At 37.2% G+C, this 17,378-nt stretch overlaps 3 protein-coding genes across 4 annotated transcripts; 2 read left to right on the forward strand and 1 right to left on the reverse strand.

Moving 5' to 3' along the window:
• Positions 1–2,472: 2,472 nt before the first annotated feature.
• LOC138184376 (uncharacterized) lies at positions 2,473–3,231 on the reverse strand. The gene has a single exon (XM_069122259.1). The coding sequence runs from the start codon at positions 3,229–3,231 to the stop codon at positions 2,473–2,475; it is 759 nt and encodes a 252-aa protein (XP_068978360.1).
• A 388-nt stretch (positions 3,232–3,619) lies between these two features.
• LOC138184377 (uncharacterized) lies at positions 3,620–4,730 on the forward strand. The gene is made up of 2 exons (XM_069122260.1): positions 3,620–3,975; positions 4,373–4,730. The coding sequence occupies exons 1-2, from the start codon at positions 3,620–3,622 to the stop codon at positions 4,728–4,730; spliced, it is 714 nt and encodes a 237-aa protein (XP_068978361.1).
• A 7,582-nt stretch (positions 4,731–12,312) lies between these two features.
• Positions 12,313–17,189, forward strand: LOC138184498 (alpha-tocopherol transfer protein-like). 2 transcript variants are annotated; one of them, XM_069122520.1, is made up of 8 exons: positions 12,313–12,465; positions 12,559–12,622; positions 15,157–15,301; positions 15,484–15,643; positions 15,730–15,910; positions 16,054–16,239; positions 16,326–16,431; positions 16,699–17,187. In XM_069122520.1, exons 3-8 carry the CDS (start codon positions 15,163–15,165, stop codon positions 16,857–16,859), a joined length of 933 nt encoding a protein of 310 aa, XP_068978621.1. In that variant the 5' UTR covers positions 12,313–12,465; positions 12,559–12,622; positions 15,157–15,162; the 3' UTR covers positions 16,860–17,187. The 2 variants fall into 2 exon arrangements, with proteins under 2 accessions (XP_068978621.1, XP_068978622.1); XM_069122521.1 differs by lacking the exon at positions 12,559–12,622 and having other exon boundaries at positions 16,699–17,189.
• The last annotated feature ends 189 nt before the right edge of the window (positions 17,190–17,378 follow it).

Below are 17,378 nucleotides of genomic sequence, written 5' to 3' on the forward strand. Positions count from 1 at the left end.
AGTTCGAAGGGTAGAAAAATCTCATTCGTGTTATAGGGTGACTGGCGGAGAAGGGCTGGTACAAGGGAGAACGAGGGTTGCGCCCTTTTGCTTTCCGGAAGGGTCGGTTACTGCGCGTAAGTCTATCCCTGCCCTTCTTCCGTTTTTTTTTTGACCATCGTTTTCGTTGCAATACGTTCTTACGTGACAGTTCGTGGCCGCATACGTAAATGTTTCGGTCGATTGTGGGGTGAGTAACCGCGAAGGGTAGTTGGCCAGATTGTGGCGAAGAAAAAAACTCGAATTCAATTAGTTTCCCCTCCGAGAAGATTATTGCGCGGCTATTAGATTACGTCTACGGCGAAATCGTTGATCGTTTAGCGAATCGTGGGGCAAAGAAAATTTTATACGCGACGCTATATTTCAGAAATTATATCTACATCGACGTTAAGGAACACCTGAAGTACGTTAATCTGCACTGTTGCTACGAATCGTACTGCGTATTGTCAAAAAATTCCAATAGAATTCTTTCCTACGTAACGATATTGTTGTTTTAATGTACACTTTCGTCGTAAATTTATATCGCGTTGTAATGTTTATATAGTTATAGCGCAACCTTAAGACTCGTTAAAATAAAGAATTTGCACGAAACTTTGATTTACGTGAGATGAGAAAATCCAGTCAGCTTAGGACTGCGCTTTTATATGAGAACATGCGGATTTCTGGTTGTGTGTCGGGTAGCAGCATCCCCGCTGAGACGTGTCTTCGAGCTCGTCGACACCTACCTACTCATTTACTGAAATACGACAACAAAGGTTCTTAATTTTTTTCACCTGGTATAAATTAGTCTTTTATTTATTTACTGTTCCTTCTTCTTCGGGATCCGTTACACATAAATATCCACAATGATACGAAATGCGTTTCTGTTTCTATAAATAGTTCGTTCGTAGCCACGAATTTTGCTGCCTGGAGAGACGAGGTCTCGATTTTATGGAGTTGAGCGTTTGGTTGAACGTAAGCCAGATTACCTGTAATCCGATTTTATGGTCCTTAATCTCGGATTACCACAGATCCTGCGATGCTTCGATTGTAACGTCAGAATTTCGGAAGGCGTGTCTTCAACGTCATTTGTAGATACTTGACTCCAAAACAAGCCCTAAATAAGCCCAAAATGAATTTATTTCACAATGCTGATTGAAACTCGAGCTTTCCTTTGCTTCCTTCTAATGTTTATATTTACATTTTTCATATCCGAATATCGTAATAAATTAATCGTATGATTAATAATCTGCGACGAGAATTCATCGTTTAATTTATACTTCAACTATGACGACAGGATATCTTCCTACGTTACTACCTGAAAAGTAAAGATAAGATATTTTCTTTTAACATGGTCCGAAGAAATAACACAATTTGCGCGTATGTTGGGACGAAGAAACGATTTGATCTCGATTTCTGGCAAATGCTATTACTCAACAACATCGGGAACGCTATTCAAAAGTTTGTATTCTTTACTCGACGCCCCATGGATATGAGGTACGATTATCGAAAGAAGACCGAGGGAACAGGAAGAACACCCGGCGCGAAGACACCATTGATTCCGTTTCGACGACTCGCGAACGGAGCAACACTTGCTCACGTTTCACGTGCAATTCGTTTCAGTTTTCCATTGAAAACTAATTGCAAGTACAACGATCAAAGACACTTACTACTTTTTCTTCTCGTTGCCTAATTTAATTTTTTCATGCCATAATCTCTGAATTATTTCCTTAAAAAATATTCAACGATATCGAAACGTGGCTCGATTCGTCAACGATAATCCGAACGATGTAATAAAGGTAAAACGATATTTTCTAACAAGAAATGCTTCTGACTCTCTCACTTCTTGCTTGCAGATTTTTAAAAATTATCAACTGCCAAATTTTCTCAGTTTCAGCGAGTCCAAGAAGCATTCGATCTTTACCGTCATTCGCATTCGCTCGATTCATAGCCACTGACGTGCATCTCGCTCCCCGGGTGGTCCTGTATATCGGAATGTTTACCCAAGTCATTGTTACGTCTCTGACACTCGATGCGTTCCTTTTCCCCGTTTAAGAATCGTTTAGCCCCTAATAGACGTCGAGGCCTCGTCGCCCGGCGCTTTCAGGTGGCCATCGACGACTATCCCCGTGCTCTATAGAGTGCACGACTCCTGGGGCGCGTTGACTCGCTGATATATGGATCGTTCGCGATCACAGAGATCACGCACGACGAATATCGGGTCGTTTGGTTGGCCGTTTTCAAAGAGGAACGTTACCGAGGCCGTTGTAGAAGAATATTTCGTGAAAAATAAGAAAAGAAGAGACGTACAGAGTCAACGGTTGCAGCTTATATATTTTAGTCAATTGCGATTTATTTTCTCTGCGCCATTTTATTTATTTTAATCTATTTGGTATTTTAATCTGTTTTATTCTATCTATTTGTCGTAAACGCTTGAGAATGGCGCGGGTAAATTCACTTCTTCTTTTTCCTCTTCCTCGGAATACTCATCTTCGTATCTGTTTTCTCTGTGGGAGTCTTCTCCACAGGTTTCATTAACTTCATCTCGTACTCCGCTCTCTTCTTCATCGTCCAAGGTCTTGGTGTTTTAAACTCCAAATCGATATTAAACGTCCTGTCACCATTGTTACTCTTCTTCTTCACTTTGAATATAAATATATTTGGATTTTCCGCCTTAGCGGTCTTGTCGGTAGTTTCTTCCTGATTGTACACTTTTTCAGTCACCTTCTCGTCAGATTTCTTCGCTCGTGGATACAGAGTAATCGTTCTACTTCCTGCAGCCGGAGGTTGATCAATTTCGTCCGTGACCATCGCAACAGGCCGAGACTCCTCTACACAATCGCACGGAGGATCGTATTGTTGTTTCACCTCCTCTTTCTGAGTTCTAATCACCAATCTATTATCATTGATAGTAACTTCCATCTCCTTGTAAGGCAATCCCCTCTCCGCGATCTCTGAACGAAGCTTACAAGGTCTTTCAAATTCTTTGGAATCAGACGGCATCATGGGACAACACGGTGGAGGTTTTTCGATTTTCGTCTCAGAAGTAACGGGTCTCAACGAACGCTTGGTGCAACAGATACTCTCGGGATAGTCTGCAGGACTTTTATGCTTGGCCACTCTTCTTCCAACAGAGGAGGATTCGCAACAGGGTGGACACGGTGGCTTCTTATCTGACGGGGGACATCCACATTTGTAAGTCGCCAGCATCATATTTTATAATTCGTATAATTCGTGCTTGTTGCAAGAAGATGGAGAAGGAAGAGGAAAAAGAAGAAGGTTAAAACACAGGGTTTACATGGGGGAGAATTAATTCACGAGTTTGGTTAATGAGAACGGAGGATGAATGTATCGGTCGAATATTATGAACGTGTCCGATTTCTCCAATGTCTTGAACTAGTTGCAATAAAAATCGATTTTTTAGTCCATTTTAATCTGTCAGAACATTTATTAACCCCATCCTTCTCAAAAATACCTATAAAAAGTAACTAATATCTAAATTACAAATTACAAGTGTCAGACATTTATGACTTAAAATAGATCTTCCGGTTTGCCGAGTTACTTAGCCTGTCGTTATTAAATTTGTTTATCGAAATCAGAGATGTATGCCTGCCCACCTATGCCTCCTGTACCCTGCCCACCGGAATGTCCACCCTCGAAACCGAAATACGATCCTTCTGCAAGATATTACCGAGAAATCGGGACTGCGGTGATTGGAAATCATTTGATAATTCGTATGGAAAGAGAAAAGGGAAAATCGAAGAAGTTGAAAGGTTGGGATCCTCCGTGCGATTGCGACGTGATAGAAATACAGAGGCCGACGAGCACCCAAGGGCCGAAAATATTGAAGGGGACTGACAACAATCGGATCCTGTTCCGTGTCGAGTCGAAGAACGCTGCCGCGAAAATAGACGAGGAAGATACCAAGCCTCAAGCCATTTCTTACGAGGTACAAAGGTTACATAGAAAATATTAAATATAAAATTGAAATATAGAATTAAACACTCGGTCATTAGTTTTGTATACGATGAACTGAAAAATATTGATTATACATATATCGTGTATCATCTTTCTACAAAGGTTTGAATTGGATAAATTGTTACTTTGCGTACGATTAAATTATCGCATCATTTAGAATACGTGATAGGTAACAAAATACTATTGGCTATAATATTCAAGGTACTTGTATAATTATGTACGAATTTAAGATCGATTTTTTGCACAAGTATAAAGAATGTAAACAAGTATAAAGTACAAATGTAAAACAATGTAACAAGTATAAAGATGTAAAATCGAAGAATAGATAGAAATATAGTATAACAAACGCTAATGTTACGCAGGTTGGCCAATGTAGGGGAGGTCCAAACACGAATAATCAGTGCAGGACGTTCACTATTTACCCCGTTCTCGATGGTTCCGATGCCCAGGAAGTCCATACGGATCGCGTGACAGAAGGAAACGAGAACGTGTTCATGTTAAAAGTGAAAAAGAAGGGTATTTCCGTTGATGAACCGAGAAGAAACGTAGAACTCGAGTTGAGAACGCCTAAACCACCGACACCACCGGCACCACCTCCGGAAGAACCGATACTGAAATATCAACAACCGACCCGAAACGTTGATTTTACGCAAAACGAACATGATACAGCGAAGACGATGTCAAAAACAAAATTAAGAAAAATTAAAAAACGGGGGAAGATGGGAAAAAAATAATTTAGAATATGTAAGAAACGTTTCATCGTTTGAAAAAATTCAAAGCACGTAGAGAAGTAAATAAAGGCCACGCTGTTTCGCATAGTAAAATACATTTAAGGAGAAAACTATTTTAAAGAATTAAAAAAGCTCGTCCTTTTCCTTGTAAAGATCTAAGAGAAGTTTTCTCCAGAATCATCAAAATCATTGTTACATCGCCAAAATTTAAAGAGTGAGACAGCTTCTAAAATATCATCGAACATCTAGAAGCCACAGAAGGTCGCCTTGGAATTATTGAAAATACTACTAACAATTCTACTACTTAAAAAGCTTCGGTATTAGCATTGTCAACACTTACTGAGTCATTGTTACAACGAACTCGCAGGTACATCGTCATTCTACGTATTTACGCCGAGACTACCGAACGCTTTCTGAATGAACTTGCAGACAGGGTTCCTCAATGAAGTTCGCAAAAATGTAAGAACAGGTCTCTGATGCGTAAAAGTGTGCGAGTCAGCGTGCCTCCTTCCTCGTTCATCTATAGCAGAAGCATCTGTAGAAAATTGTTTCGTTACGGCCGGATGAATCGTCCTCGATGCTCCGCTTTCCCGAAGAGGTCCTTGGATCGTCAACGAGGAATCGTCAATGAGGACGATCGATGATGCGACGCCTCTCCTGGGACCTTATTGTGAACCATTCGAATTAACATTGTGATCATCCTTGTAATTGCCTCTAACGCCTTCCTTCCTTTTGTAATTGTTACTTCACAACGATCGTTGCGAATGACAACGGGTATTCTGCGTAGCGTAGCATTGACAAGTTTCTCAGAGGAATATAGAATGGTATTTTTTAATAATTCTTATGATTGCACGCTGTGATTACGGGAAATTTCGGTGAATCGGATAGCTTGGCATTTTTAGAATATTATTGTAATTTGGAATTTCTTGATCATTTTTACGGAGGTCTTTGGTTTCTTGGTATCTGTACCGAGCTAATAACGATGCACGTGCGTTAATTACATAAGAGTAACAATAGTATCGAATTTTTGATAATCTTCTCGACGATCTGATGTTTGTAACTTTTCTATATTTCCAACGGCAGAAAATTCTCAATTTCTACGAAATCTCAAACAAATAATAATTCTTTCGTTGAACAAGACTCGATAACGCGGAGAAAATTAAACGAAAAGGTATGGAGGAATAAGAAAGAAAAGCGTGGCGTGTCCATAATCGCGATCGTCGTGGCAGTTTATAAAACTGTCGTTCTATCCGTGTGGTCGACTAGTCTAACAAAAGTTCTGGTCAATAAATTAGACGAACAACGAGAAGGACGTGCTTCCGATGTACGGAAAATAGCGTGACACGTATGATCGCGTCGGTAGGTGGAAGAGCGAACGTCTGTTCCAGTGGCAGTCTGTCGTAAAGAAAAGTCTGCGGTCACCGATGAATGGAACGACAAGTGGCCAAGATATTATACGTGGGACGAATCTCTTCAACGAATAGAAAGGAATCTTCTCGAGGGAGGGAATTTTAGGGTGAAAAAATAATTGGAAAGACTTCAGTAATAGAATGAAGAATTTTCGCACGGTTCTACGTAAGTTTAAGAATCTTTTGTAACATGTACAAACAAATCTTTAGACCTTCGAGATACTACATGGAGTAATTTTTCTAACATTAAGAAGATAGTCTAATTGCACGAAAAACGATTGTTCTAACATTAGACAGTATTAAGAATTGTTCTAACATCAAAAGAAGATAGTAACTAGTTCTCGAAAAAACGTTAAGAATTTTTAAGCTTGAGCAAGCTGTGAATAGAGATCAATTAAAAGGCAAATCTTTTTCTTGATTTTATCAATTCGTCGCTCGATGCTTTAAATTAAAATTCCTCTATATCGTAGCAGCTACCTATGCTCAAAGAATCGACAGAAGATCTTTCAGTTACGCCCATAATCGTTCTTTGGGAGCAACGTGGATCGTTTCATTTTTCATCGAATGGAATATCCTTCCCATGATATCCACGATGTTACGCTGAAATATCGTCTTCATTCGGTGTTCTTCATTGTCTGCGGGTCCCCGTATTTTTTTCTTAATTCTCTGACACTAGAAACGGGGCTCTGGTGGGCGGGTGGCTATTTCTGCTGCCTGGAAAAAGAGTGAATGGCGTCCAAGTCGAGGTCCATTCAGACGAGCACCTGACTCCCGACTTTTTCAATCGTGAGAATCGGTTCGAAGATTTTTCGGGGTCGATTCGACGTTATGATGAAAAAACGAGGGAAACCGAGAAGAATCCGTGGCTCCTCTGAATTTAGGTAGAAAAGTGGTTGTGCTAAACTTCTAAAGAGTAACTTAGTAGAAGAAGATGTTCTTCAGGATGGTCGAAGCTTTTGCGCATTTCACGGCGTAACTTGTACGCAGTTTATCAATTTTCGAATTTCAAATTTCAAATTTAGACTCTGACAGAGATTCTATAATTTTTAAAAATAATATACGAAGGGATTTCTTACAATTGAAGGAAAATGACATCGCAAGGTGATCGAAGCTCTTGCGACTCTTAAAAGAAATTTTGTAATGACGCTCACGAGGCTCTTCTCAATTTTTAGCTTTACTAGATGTTATATTTGAAGATATTACATTTACCGAAAGCAAACTTTACTAAAAAGCTATTCTGCAAAAGTTTCCCAAGATTTTCTTCATTTTCTCAATTTATTCTTCTATTACCATACCATATTTTACACGAATATTATTCGGCTCTACTGTATTGCTATTAGAATATTGTTCTTAAGAATATACTTCTTAACTGGTTACCTAATAGTTACTCTAATTACCTTAACTTCTTAGTAGAAGAACGACAATTTATTTTACGGTAACTGTTCTAACAGGACATCAAATTCGTTGTGGCTTGATTTCAGAGGACGTAAATAAGGGTTGTTTTCTAGTCAACTTATTAACAATTAGATGCTGTAGCTTTTGTGATGTTACAAGTTGGGACACAATAGGATTGTACAACCATAACTGATGTTTTACTGGTAATTATATGTCAACCGAACAAATAGCCGACGTCGACGAATCAACTGTTAAGTGGTTTTCAGGGAGGAACTACTCGCTGTGAAAATAAATCAGTAGTCAAGGATTAAAACGGCCACGCTCAGAAAAAGCGTTCCGTCTGAAGGTAACGAAACTTCCACGGAATATACCTGATCTAGGACAGTGCGTCTGAAGGCTATTTCAGGCCTCTGAAAATTGTTTCAATGTATCTCCCATAAATTTCTTACGTATTGAAATACTCCCGAAGCGATAATTAACGAGCTTCCTAATGGCTGTGAATATCTTTGATCGAAACAGCTTTCCACTGTCTATTTTCGACCGTATCATGTTCCATGATAGTCAGAAAGTTGCTTAAATTCGGCGAAAATATAAGAGAAAATAGCATTGTTCTTCTTGAAATATTAAAAGTCTTCCTAATAGAGACATAAAACGAGATTAAAAAGATTAAGAGATTAAGCTCGAACGTTAGTTTCGAAGAATATTTCTATCGCAATCCTATTTTAATATTTCCGATACATTTTATTCCAACATGTGTGTGTTCCTGTAAAAATGAACAATTTTAAACGGTAAATCAGCCTTTAGTGATTCGCGCGAAGAGAATTAAACGAGAAAGTGCGGAGGAGTGAAAAATAAGAGTGGTGGAGGCTTTACAATCGCGATCGTCGTGGAAGTTCATAAAAGTGTCGATCTCTCTGTGTGGTCTATCGGTCTAACAAAAGTTTTGGTCGATAAATTAGACGGGCTACGAGAAGAACGACGCTCTCGATGTACGGAAAATAGCGTGACACGTACGATCACGGCGATGGAAAAGTATACGTCTTTTCCAGCGGGAATCGATGGCAAAGAAAGGTCTATGTGGTCACCGATGAATGGAACGACAAGTGACCAAGATATTATACGTAGGACGAATCGCTTCTACGGATAGAAAAGAATCTTCACGACTTCTTCTAGAAAACACGTCCGACGTCAAAGACTGGTAATATTTCATGGAATGTTATAATCGAGGATTTTCACACGGCTGGTCGTGCTGAAAAATAACAGCGTTCCTGGTATTATTAAAAAAAATATATTTCTTCTTTTAATTCTCTCTCGTAATTTGTACGTAATTCGACGCATTTCCTTCGTTACTATACTCATTGTCGATCATCCACTATAATCTCTATTCCCACCTGATGATACAATTTCCCTTCAATTTTCTCTCAAATTTAAGCTAAACCTCCCCTATCGATATTTCCCTGCCACCCGTAAACTCCAATTCCTAATACGTTCGAGAATAAATAAATAATATATATGCAGGACTCATAATAGACAGCTAAATGCACGCATGGCAGGTAGTGGAAAACGTGTGATTTCTCCTCGGGTGGTCCGCGCCTATTTCATTCGGAACCGCAACGAAAAGTCACCGACATCCAGTCATTCACGAAACGTAATATCATCATTATAGATCTCGTCGCACAGATGCGTCTCTACAGGGACGCATAGATTTCGTTTTTATATTGCGGTTACCGCGGCCATTGTGCTTGGTCTTGACGAAAGAAATGGCTGAAAGACCCCCACAGAGAAGAGGATCGCATCACTGCGGGGTTGGATCACTCGTTTGCTACCCCTGTCGACAGCTACTGTAATCTGTACACGCTTCCTGCGCGGATTTCTCACTTGGCTTCCCCTCTTCCGGGACCATTACCTATCCGGGACTATGCGAGATATGCAGCCAACGTGTACGAGAATCTGGGACAAATTGAGCTACTCCTCTTGGAACGAGTTTAACACAGTTCGTCAGAGAGACGGCTGGTTGTCCTGGGATGACTCTGGTGTGGTTATTAAGGTTGAGATTTTTGGACGAATGTCGAGATCTTTTCGAACAAGATATCGTCCAACTTTTGTTCAATAAGTTTTAATCGTAAGGCGGAAGTTTGGAGTGGAATGGAATCGTAGGAAATTTGCGTTGATATGCTAAGGAAAAATTGATAGAAGTTAACTGGAAGTAAAGACACGGTCTACATCCGAAAGCTTCAGTTTCGACAATCTTACGCTATCGGTGCAAGAAATTTTCAAATTTCTAATTTAACAAAGATGAGAAAATTATTCTCATGGTATTAATGCGTGTCGAAGCTGAATCAAAAAGGTGCTTGTTCATATCGTTACATCGAGTTAATCGTTCGTCATTTATTTTCGAAGCAAGCAGAATCTGTAACTTCAGTGTCTTTCGATCGACAGCTGTTTCCAAATTCATGATTCGTCTCAATCATCATCGTCATTGGCGTTGTTAAAAATTCTCAAACTCGATTCCGAGTCCCTATCATGTTGGAACCACTGATCGTACTGACAGTATTAAATTGTTTCTTTATGTTCAGCTCCACTGTCACAACTTGCGCATTATGGTAAACAAAATATCATAAGCTTTTTCGCTTCTTGCTTCTCTCTTAATGCACGCGTGTTTGGCAGGTGGCAATATCGAACTCATCGTTGCTGTTTCAAGAAAGATCCCATGTCACAGAGCACCAGGTGGAATCCGTCCAAGTCGAAGAATAATCCGTCAAAGAACAACAATTCGTCAAAGAACAATAATTCGTCCAAAAACAGTAATCCGTCGAAAAAACCTGTACACTCGAAACAGGATAACCTTGTAAATTCAGTCAGTCGCAGCAAATCGAATTCAACGATGAACCGTGAGAGTAAGAACAGGAAGAACTCGAAGCACAAATTGAAATCGAAGTATCTGTCGAGAAGCAAAACACCTAGCGACGAACGACTGTCGTCCATGTAAAGAATATTTGTTAGAATTCTGTTAGGGAAATTAGAAGCTTGAATTAGTGAGGAACTTTTCTCGGCTGTTCAAAATTTTATCAGGATTTCGCTAGAATTTCTTTCGTGATCTTAGAGATTTTAGAAACTTTACCAATTCTACTAAAATTAGTAAATTACGATTATTCTAAAATTATTAATCATAGATTTTATACCGTAAAAGACGAGAGACAAAAAGATACAATTGGTTACATTTCAGGGAAATGATAGGAAATTGGGAGCTCGAAGATAGAGCGAGAATGTCAGAAGCGTCGCAGACTACGAACGATCCAAAATCGGCGGTGGTGATGGAATATTCAACGGTACAAAAGATCGTCCAGATTTTAGACAATGACGCGGATCTTATTGCCACGAAAATGGCCATGAAGGATCTTAATGCTAAGCAAACCGTGGAAGAGAAGAAAGTACCGATTTCGAATCTGATGGAATCGCAACTTGACCATCAATCTATATCTGAATACACGCCTCAAGAACAGTATAATTGAATTTTGTGAAATAAATCTAGCAGATTTCTCATATATTATTATCAGTTTACATTCTGTTATAATCACGAGTATATGGACGGTATTTATAAATTATTTGAAACATTTCCTACTAACTATCTTATATATTTGGAATAAATATTTGATCTTAACGAGATTTTTATTTTTACTTTATCGTAACGAGACATTTTAACAAATCCTATCGACGCTATAAATCTTCTGACGGATCTTCACTTATGGATACTCGATATTTATAATTTTTCTGAACGTCGTTGAAACAGTTGTTTCCTCTGCAAGATTTATGGCGTATTAGAGTTTCCGTAAAGCTCAAACAGCACTGAACAAGTCGTGACATCTTTCCTTTCTTACTGGGATTTTTCCAACTGCAGCGTTCACTAGAATCGACTTCCTTGAGGCTGATAGAATTTGGAAAGCTGTAATACGATTAATCGATGTTTGTTCGAAGTTAAATTAATGTAAGAATGCGATACTTTTACCACTTTGAGAATAAACAGCACCAGATGCAAGCCATGCAAATGGTATCGCATACAGCGAGACCATCAAACATTTCGCCAGATGTCTCAATATTTTCACTTCGACGATTTTACATTTTCGTTGACATTTAAAGGCTTGTAAGATTTCCAGTTTTCTGGGCCGTCGAACACTGCAAACTTCCGGCGACTGACATGTTGTCTCTCGATGGTTCAAACGATCGTGGTTTGTATTTTTACGATTGTGTATTTTTACGATATTCTCAAGAAATTTGTACACAAACGTCGAGAATAAACGATCTTTTCGTCATCGTGCGATATAACAAATTTTTATGAATTTCAAGAAACTTTCAGGAAAAGATTGGAAGACTATTTCTAATACTTAGGAAATCTTTAATGAAAATAGGAAATAATTATTTCCTTAACTATAGCAAGATTTCGCGAATAAATTTTTAGAAATTGCAACGTTAACAAAGATAAAAAGAAAAATGTGGGAGGAGCTCCAAGCTAACAGAGCTTTAAAGAATTCAAAATTTCTCTCCGTGAGACAATTTTCCTTTTTCGTTACTCACGACGCGGAAACCGATCGCGTAATGGTTAGTTTATATAGTTTCCGTTTCAAATGTTTCGCATACACAGAGAATCTCGAGACGATAAGAAAAAAGAGAAAATTCAGCGTCTAATTTCTTTTCCATGTGAACCACGTTGCCCCATTACGCTTGCTGTATTTTACGAAGGTGGGGAACACGTGGGCCAGACTAAAGAAAATGCTCTTCTCTACACAGATATCGCAGTATCTTGTCGACTTCTACAGGTTGAACACAGCTTAGTGGAAATTTTGGATCTCGTATTGAAACAACATTTATGACATTTGCTATCTAAAATTCGGTGTGATAATTTGTGGACCGATTTATTCCATTTGGAGAGTAGTTTGGTAAGTAAAACTACCAGTCAAAATACTTCTAATTTGTTTTTAAACTTCGTATTTTTATTATCACCGAAAAAATTGGTTTGATTTCTATTACAGTTTCTATTACAAGCGAGTGAATTACGAAAGGAAATTATTTTCCGCGTTAGGAGAATACAAAACGGTAAAAATAAATTTTAGCTATGTGCGATTTAAATTTGAAGTAAAATTAGAATCGATGAACGTGTGGTACTAATTCTGAAAGGGATATATAATTTTATCTTTGTCTAATGAGGAACAATATCTATTATCTCATTAAATTATCGAGTAACGTCTAACAAGAATCAATCTGCATGTCTTTTCCTGCAATCGGTATAAACAACCAGGTTCAAGGAACCACGAGAAAAGAAATATCGAATCAATAGAACTTTGATTTAGTCACTTTTCAACTGCAAACTCGTACGCTTCCCATGCATACCAGCTTCCAACGCTCGACCACATAAATACGTGGTCAAATGTTCTCTTATCCAATCGAGCTAATGGGAGTTTAACCAGAAATATCCTTTTGCAAAGAAATATCGATTCGTCTTACTCGATACATTTTTACTGATTTGGTTAAAATCGATTGGTTCCGAAGGATCCGCGGTCACGAATGTAAAACTATTCTTTTGAATCCCTTGTTACCTCCTCTAGTATTTAAAATGGAATTATCGGTTGAAAGTAGTAGAATTAGAGATTATTGTGTGAAATGAATTCAGAGAGCTAAGAAACATATTCTATTGAAGTCTTCTTTAAAATACCAATAAAGAAAGAAGCGAGTATGAGCGAGGATAGGAGAAGAAAAACAAAAATGAATAAATATAAATAAAATTTTAGCCGAGAAGAACAGCAGTTTTTTTTCAATAATCGTAATTATCCGTGTATGTTTATCAATTTATGGAAGAAAAGTTAAAGATGCGATAATATGGAAGTCGTATGCAGGTATGCAAAAATAAGTAAAATATCCGAAGCATTGCTCACGGATATCTCGTTATTTTCGTTCTCCTAAAAATACAGATAAAGATAAAAATATGAAAAAGCTGAAATACGAACGAATAAAAAGTTTCCTACGAGATAAAGATGTGAAAAATATGAAATATGGGCGAATATGAGATTTTTTTAAAAAGTAAACATTCGCTGTCGAATTGTAACCAAATGGAAGAAGGAACGAATAAGAAGATGTAGAAGAATCGAATTCGTCGATCGAGAATGCACCTACAATAGCCTTCTTTTCGTTGTTTACATCGATCACGCTTTCTCTTCCACTGATTTACGACTTTTCCAATTTTTACGCCGATCTAACTAATTTTGCTCACGTTCGAGCGATCTTCGACGACATGGCACTCGATTTCGTGGCAGCTTTCTCCGATCGAGTTACGAAAAGAAAAAATTGGCTACACCCAAGATTCGATAATGATGCAATTCACCGGCAATGTCTAATTCCGATCACGTCGAATTTCTTTTTTCTTTTTCTCGCGTTGTCAGGTATTCCTCTGGACGATCGTTTCACCTTCGCGATTCGATGGTTTCTTTAATCGACAAGGTCAGAAATCACGTGCAATTTCCTCCTTCTTCGTCATGTTCGCGATACTAGGAAACATTAAAATTAATTGATAAAAATATTCAGCTGAAGATAAAGGTAAGTAAAATTTCAAAAGTCTTGTAAATGCTTCTTTGATTTGGATGATTTAGAAAAAACGATTGGATAGAGATCAAGATAAAAATGGAAAATTAAGGAAATTCTTCTGAAATGCGTTTCGTTTTGTTCAAGGTTCACGTTTCTTAATTTAACAATGCATTAGAAATTTCGGTGTCCAAAGTATGAGAACTGAAATTACATAAAACAAATATTCTCTCTCTCGCTTTTTGCTAGAATTCTAGAAAGTTTAAAGGTAGTTAATTAAGTTAAAGTAGAAAATTTAAAAAATTTATAAACATGCATTTCGCGTTATTTGTGATTATTATTTCTCAATCTAACGATACTTTGTTCAAGATATCGAGTATATTCAAAGTGTTAAGTATTTGCTATTATATTTAAGTGTTCAGTACATTGAAAATATTAGAAAACGTTAGAATCACTAGAGGCAAAGTAAGAACAAAAATAAAGTACTTGAAAATATCCTTGGAACTATGCTGTGCAGTTAAGAACGATATGCTTTTGAACTGGCAAAAACAGTCATGGATATTCATTTCTGATGTTTACGACATAATCATGCTAATTGAAAGTCCAAGTCCGGGGCCAGGTCTTGAGTGAAATCAAGGATTCTCAGTCCCACTATAATTTAGCAAGTCTTTATAATTGAAAGCTTGTTAAATGCCGCATTAGTTAGTCAAGAACTCTGTCGAATATAATAATTTTACATAATCTAACGAGATTTAATGTTTCAAGGACAGAAACAGAGCTTAAATTTCGTGTAGGATCAAAGGGGCCACAATGAGTTCTGCACTTTGTGCGCAAATATACTTGTCGAAAAAGCGTGACGAATGTCAATATCGATTGTTAATGCGTTGTTCCCGAGATAAACCGTTTCCTCCGCGTGAAAATTGCGTGCACAAGTGAAAACAGATAACGTTCCATGGAATTCGGACTTAGTCAAGTTTTAACGCGATTTACGATAACATAGTCAAGGTTCGAGATTTCTGTTTGAGGTGAATGAAAATGAATTTGTTGTATTGTAGCACGCGATGACGTTGCTACCACCGACTGTAGAACAACAGAAACGGATAAACGAGGCGGTTCCAACGGATCCGGAAGTGAAGAAACGCGATGTGGCTGCCATACGCGAGTGGCTGTCGAAACAACCTCATCTACCTAATCATATGGGTCTGATTTTATTTGTATATTTTAAATGACGCAAGGAAAGATGTTATTTTGAGAAAAATGTTATTGAAAAGGCATTTCCTTCGTCAGTGATTATAAATCTCTCTAAAGATCACAAATTATTTAAATTTAAAGACTGAAGATCTAAAGATCTAAATTTTAATTTGAAAATTGCTTGATCACAGACGATGCGAGGCTTGAAAGATTCCTATTTGGTTGCAAGAATAGCATAGAACGATGCAAGATGATTTTGGAGAGATATTTCAGCGTGCGTACGGCGATTCCAGAATTTTTCGCGGTTCGAGATCCGTTTGCGCGAGAAATTCAAGAATGTTGCGAAGCAATGTAACTAATTCAATTACTTGATTTGGAATTTAATTTTTTCTAACTTCCCCCAAAATTAACTTAATATTTTACCAATTTACCATTAGCAATTATTTCGTCTTACCATCATTAACCGACGAAGGACACCGCGTAACTATCTTGCGATTAAAAGACACTAGTACAGAGAGGTTTTCTATCCAAGCTATCTCCAGGAGGATTCTTATGGTTCTGGATACTCGTTTAATGGAAGAACGTTGTCTATCAAACATTATGGTTATCGATCTCGAGGTATTATCTCATAAAATTAACATTATACAGTATTCTATTTCATAAATAAAAAATCATTTCATGAAAATTGTATTATACGATATTTCATTGTTTAGTTTTCTGTTTATCTTTTGATTTATTTAAGTCTTTAAATTTTCGATTAGGGATTCAGCATGATTCATTTTACAAAGTGCAGTCCAACGCAGAGCATCGTCCGGAAGTCGATGTTGGCAGTGCAAGATAGCATGCCATTAAGACTGCATAGAGTCCACTTCCTCCACGCGCCTGCTTTCATTGAAAGTATTCTAAACATATTTTATCCTCTATTAAAGGATCGACTTGTACAGAAAGTAAATGATCGCTAAAAATTGCTTTGATTTTCATAGATCACAATATTATTTTATATTATAATACGAATGCATTCTTCGTTTTTAAGTTTTGCATTCATACCGGTGGTGGTGAGGAATTGTACCCTTACATGGACAAGGATATACTTCCAAACGAATGGGGTGGGAAAGCAGGCACTCTGGATGAATTAAATGGTTCGTGAAAGATCTTCACTTTTTACAAATTTCTTGGAAATTTGTTATGATTAAATCGCAGGTGTTTACGGAAATTTAGACAAGTAAAAATGTACAAAATGCAGACAATACGTAGAGGTATTTAAAGTAGGTATTTGAAATAAAATATTCGTTGGGATATTTATAGAATAAACAAATCTCTATACAAATTCAAAATTTTTAGTAATATCAATTTTATAATTTAGTAATTTTTCTAAAAGTGGTTATGATCCTTCTCTCTTTTTTTAGACGCATGGAAAAAGAAAATTGAGAAAAACAGAGATTGGTTTTTGCGAGAAGAAAAGCTTAGCCGAACAAACGAAAAAGCCAGAGTTCCAGAATCTAAATCAAGACTTCTGGCAGAACTGGATGGATTACAGGGTTCTTTCAGACAATTAAATATTGATTAAGATCTCTCGAATCAAAAATTAACTTTCTCTATGATTATTTTCTCGTTTGTACCTTATTTTCAATCTAATATTGTACTGTATTTAAGGTTGCTTTTTATAACAAAGACTATGTTTTACGTCTAAACGAACAATTTGGAACTTGTTCAATTTTTAAATTAGACTTGGTGAGAACACTTCGAAAGTTCTAACTCAGATAGCGCCACAGGACCCTTCCGAACTTTGGAACATGTTCCAGTTGGTATATTTTTATTTGAGTAGAAATTGATATTGCTTATCTTATAGAAATAACGTTTGAAATAATGTTTGAGATGATTAATCGAATAATTTTATCATTAATGCATCCAAAATATACTGTTCTGCTATTTTGTAATGTTTACTCAATATTAACAATAAACTATTTTTTTACATAAATATTTTATATGGAATTTCTTTCAAAGGTATATTCTACTATCTAAAAAATGCACTGAACTTTGGAATTCTACAAATATATTTAAACAGAATTACAAAAAAGATTAAAAT

This window comes from Bombus flavifrons, chromosome 10 (genome assembly GCF_040668555.2).
Source record: "Bombus flavifrons isolate JBK064 chromosome 10, iyBomFlav1_principal, whole genome shotgun sequence".
In the NCBI taxonomy this organism is placed as follows: domain Eukaryota; kingdom Metazoa; phylum Arthropoda; class Insecta; order Hymenoptera; family Apidae; genus Bombus; species Bombus flavifrons.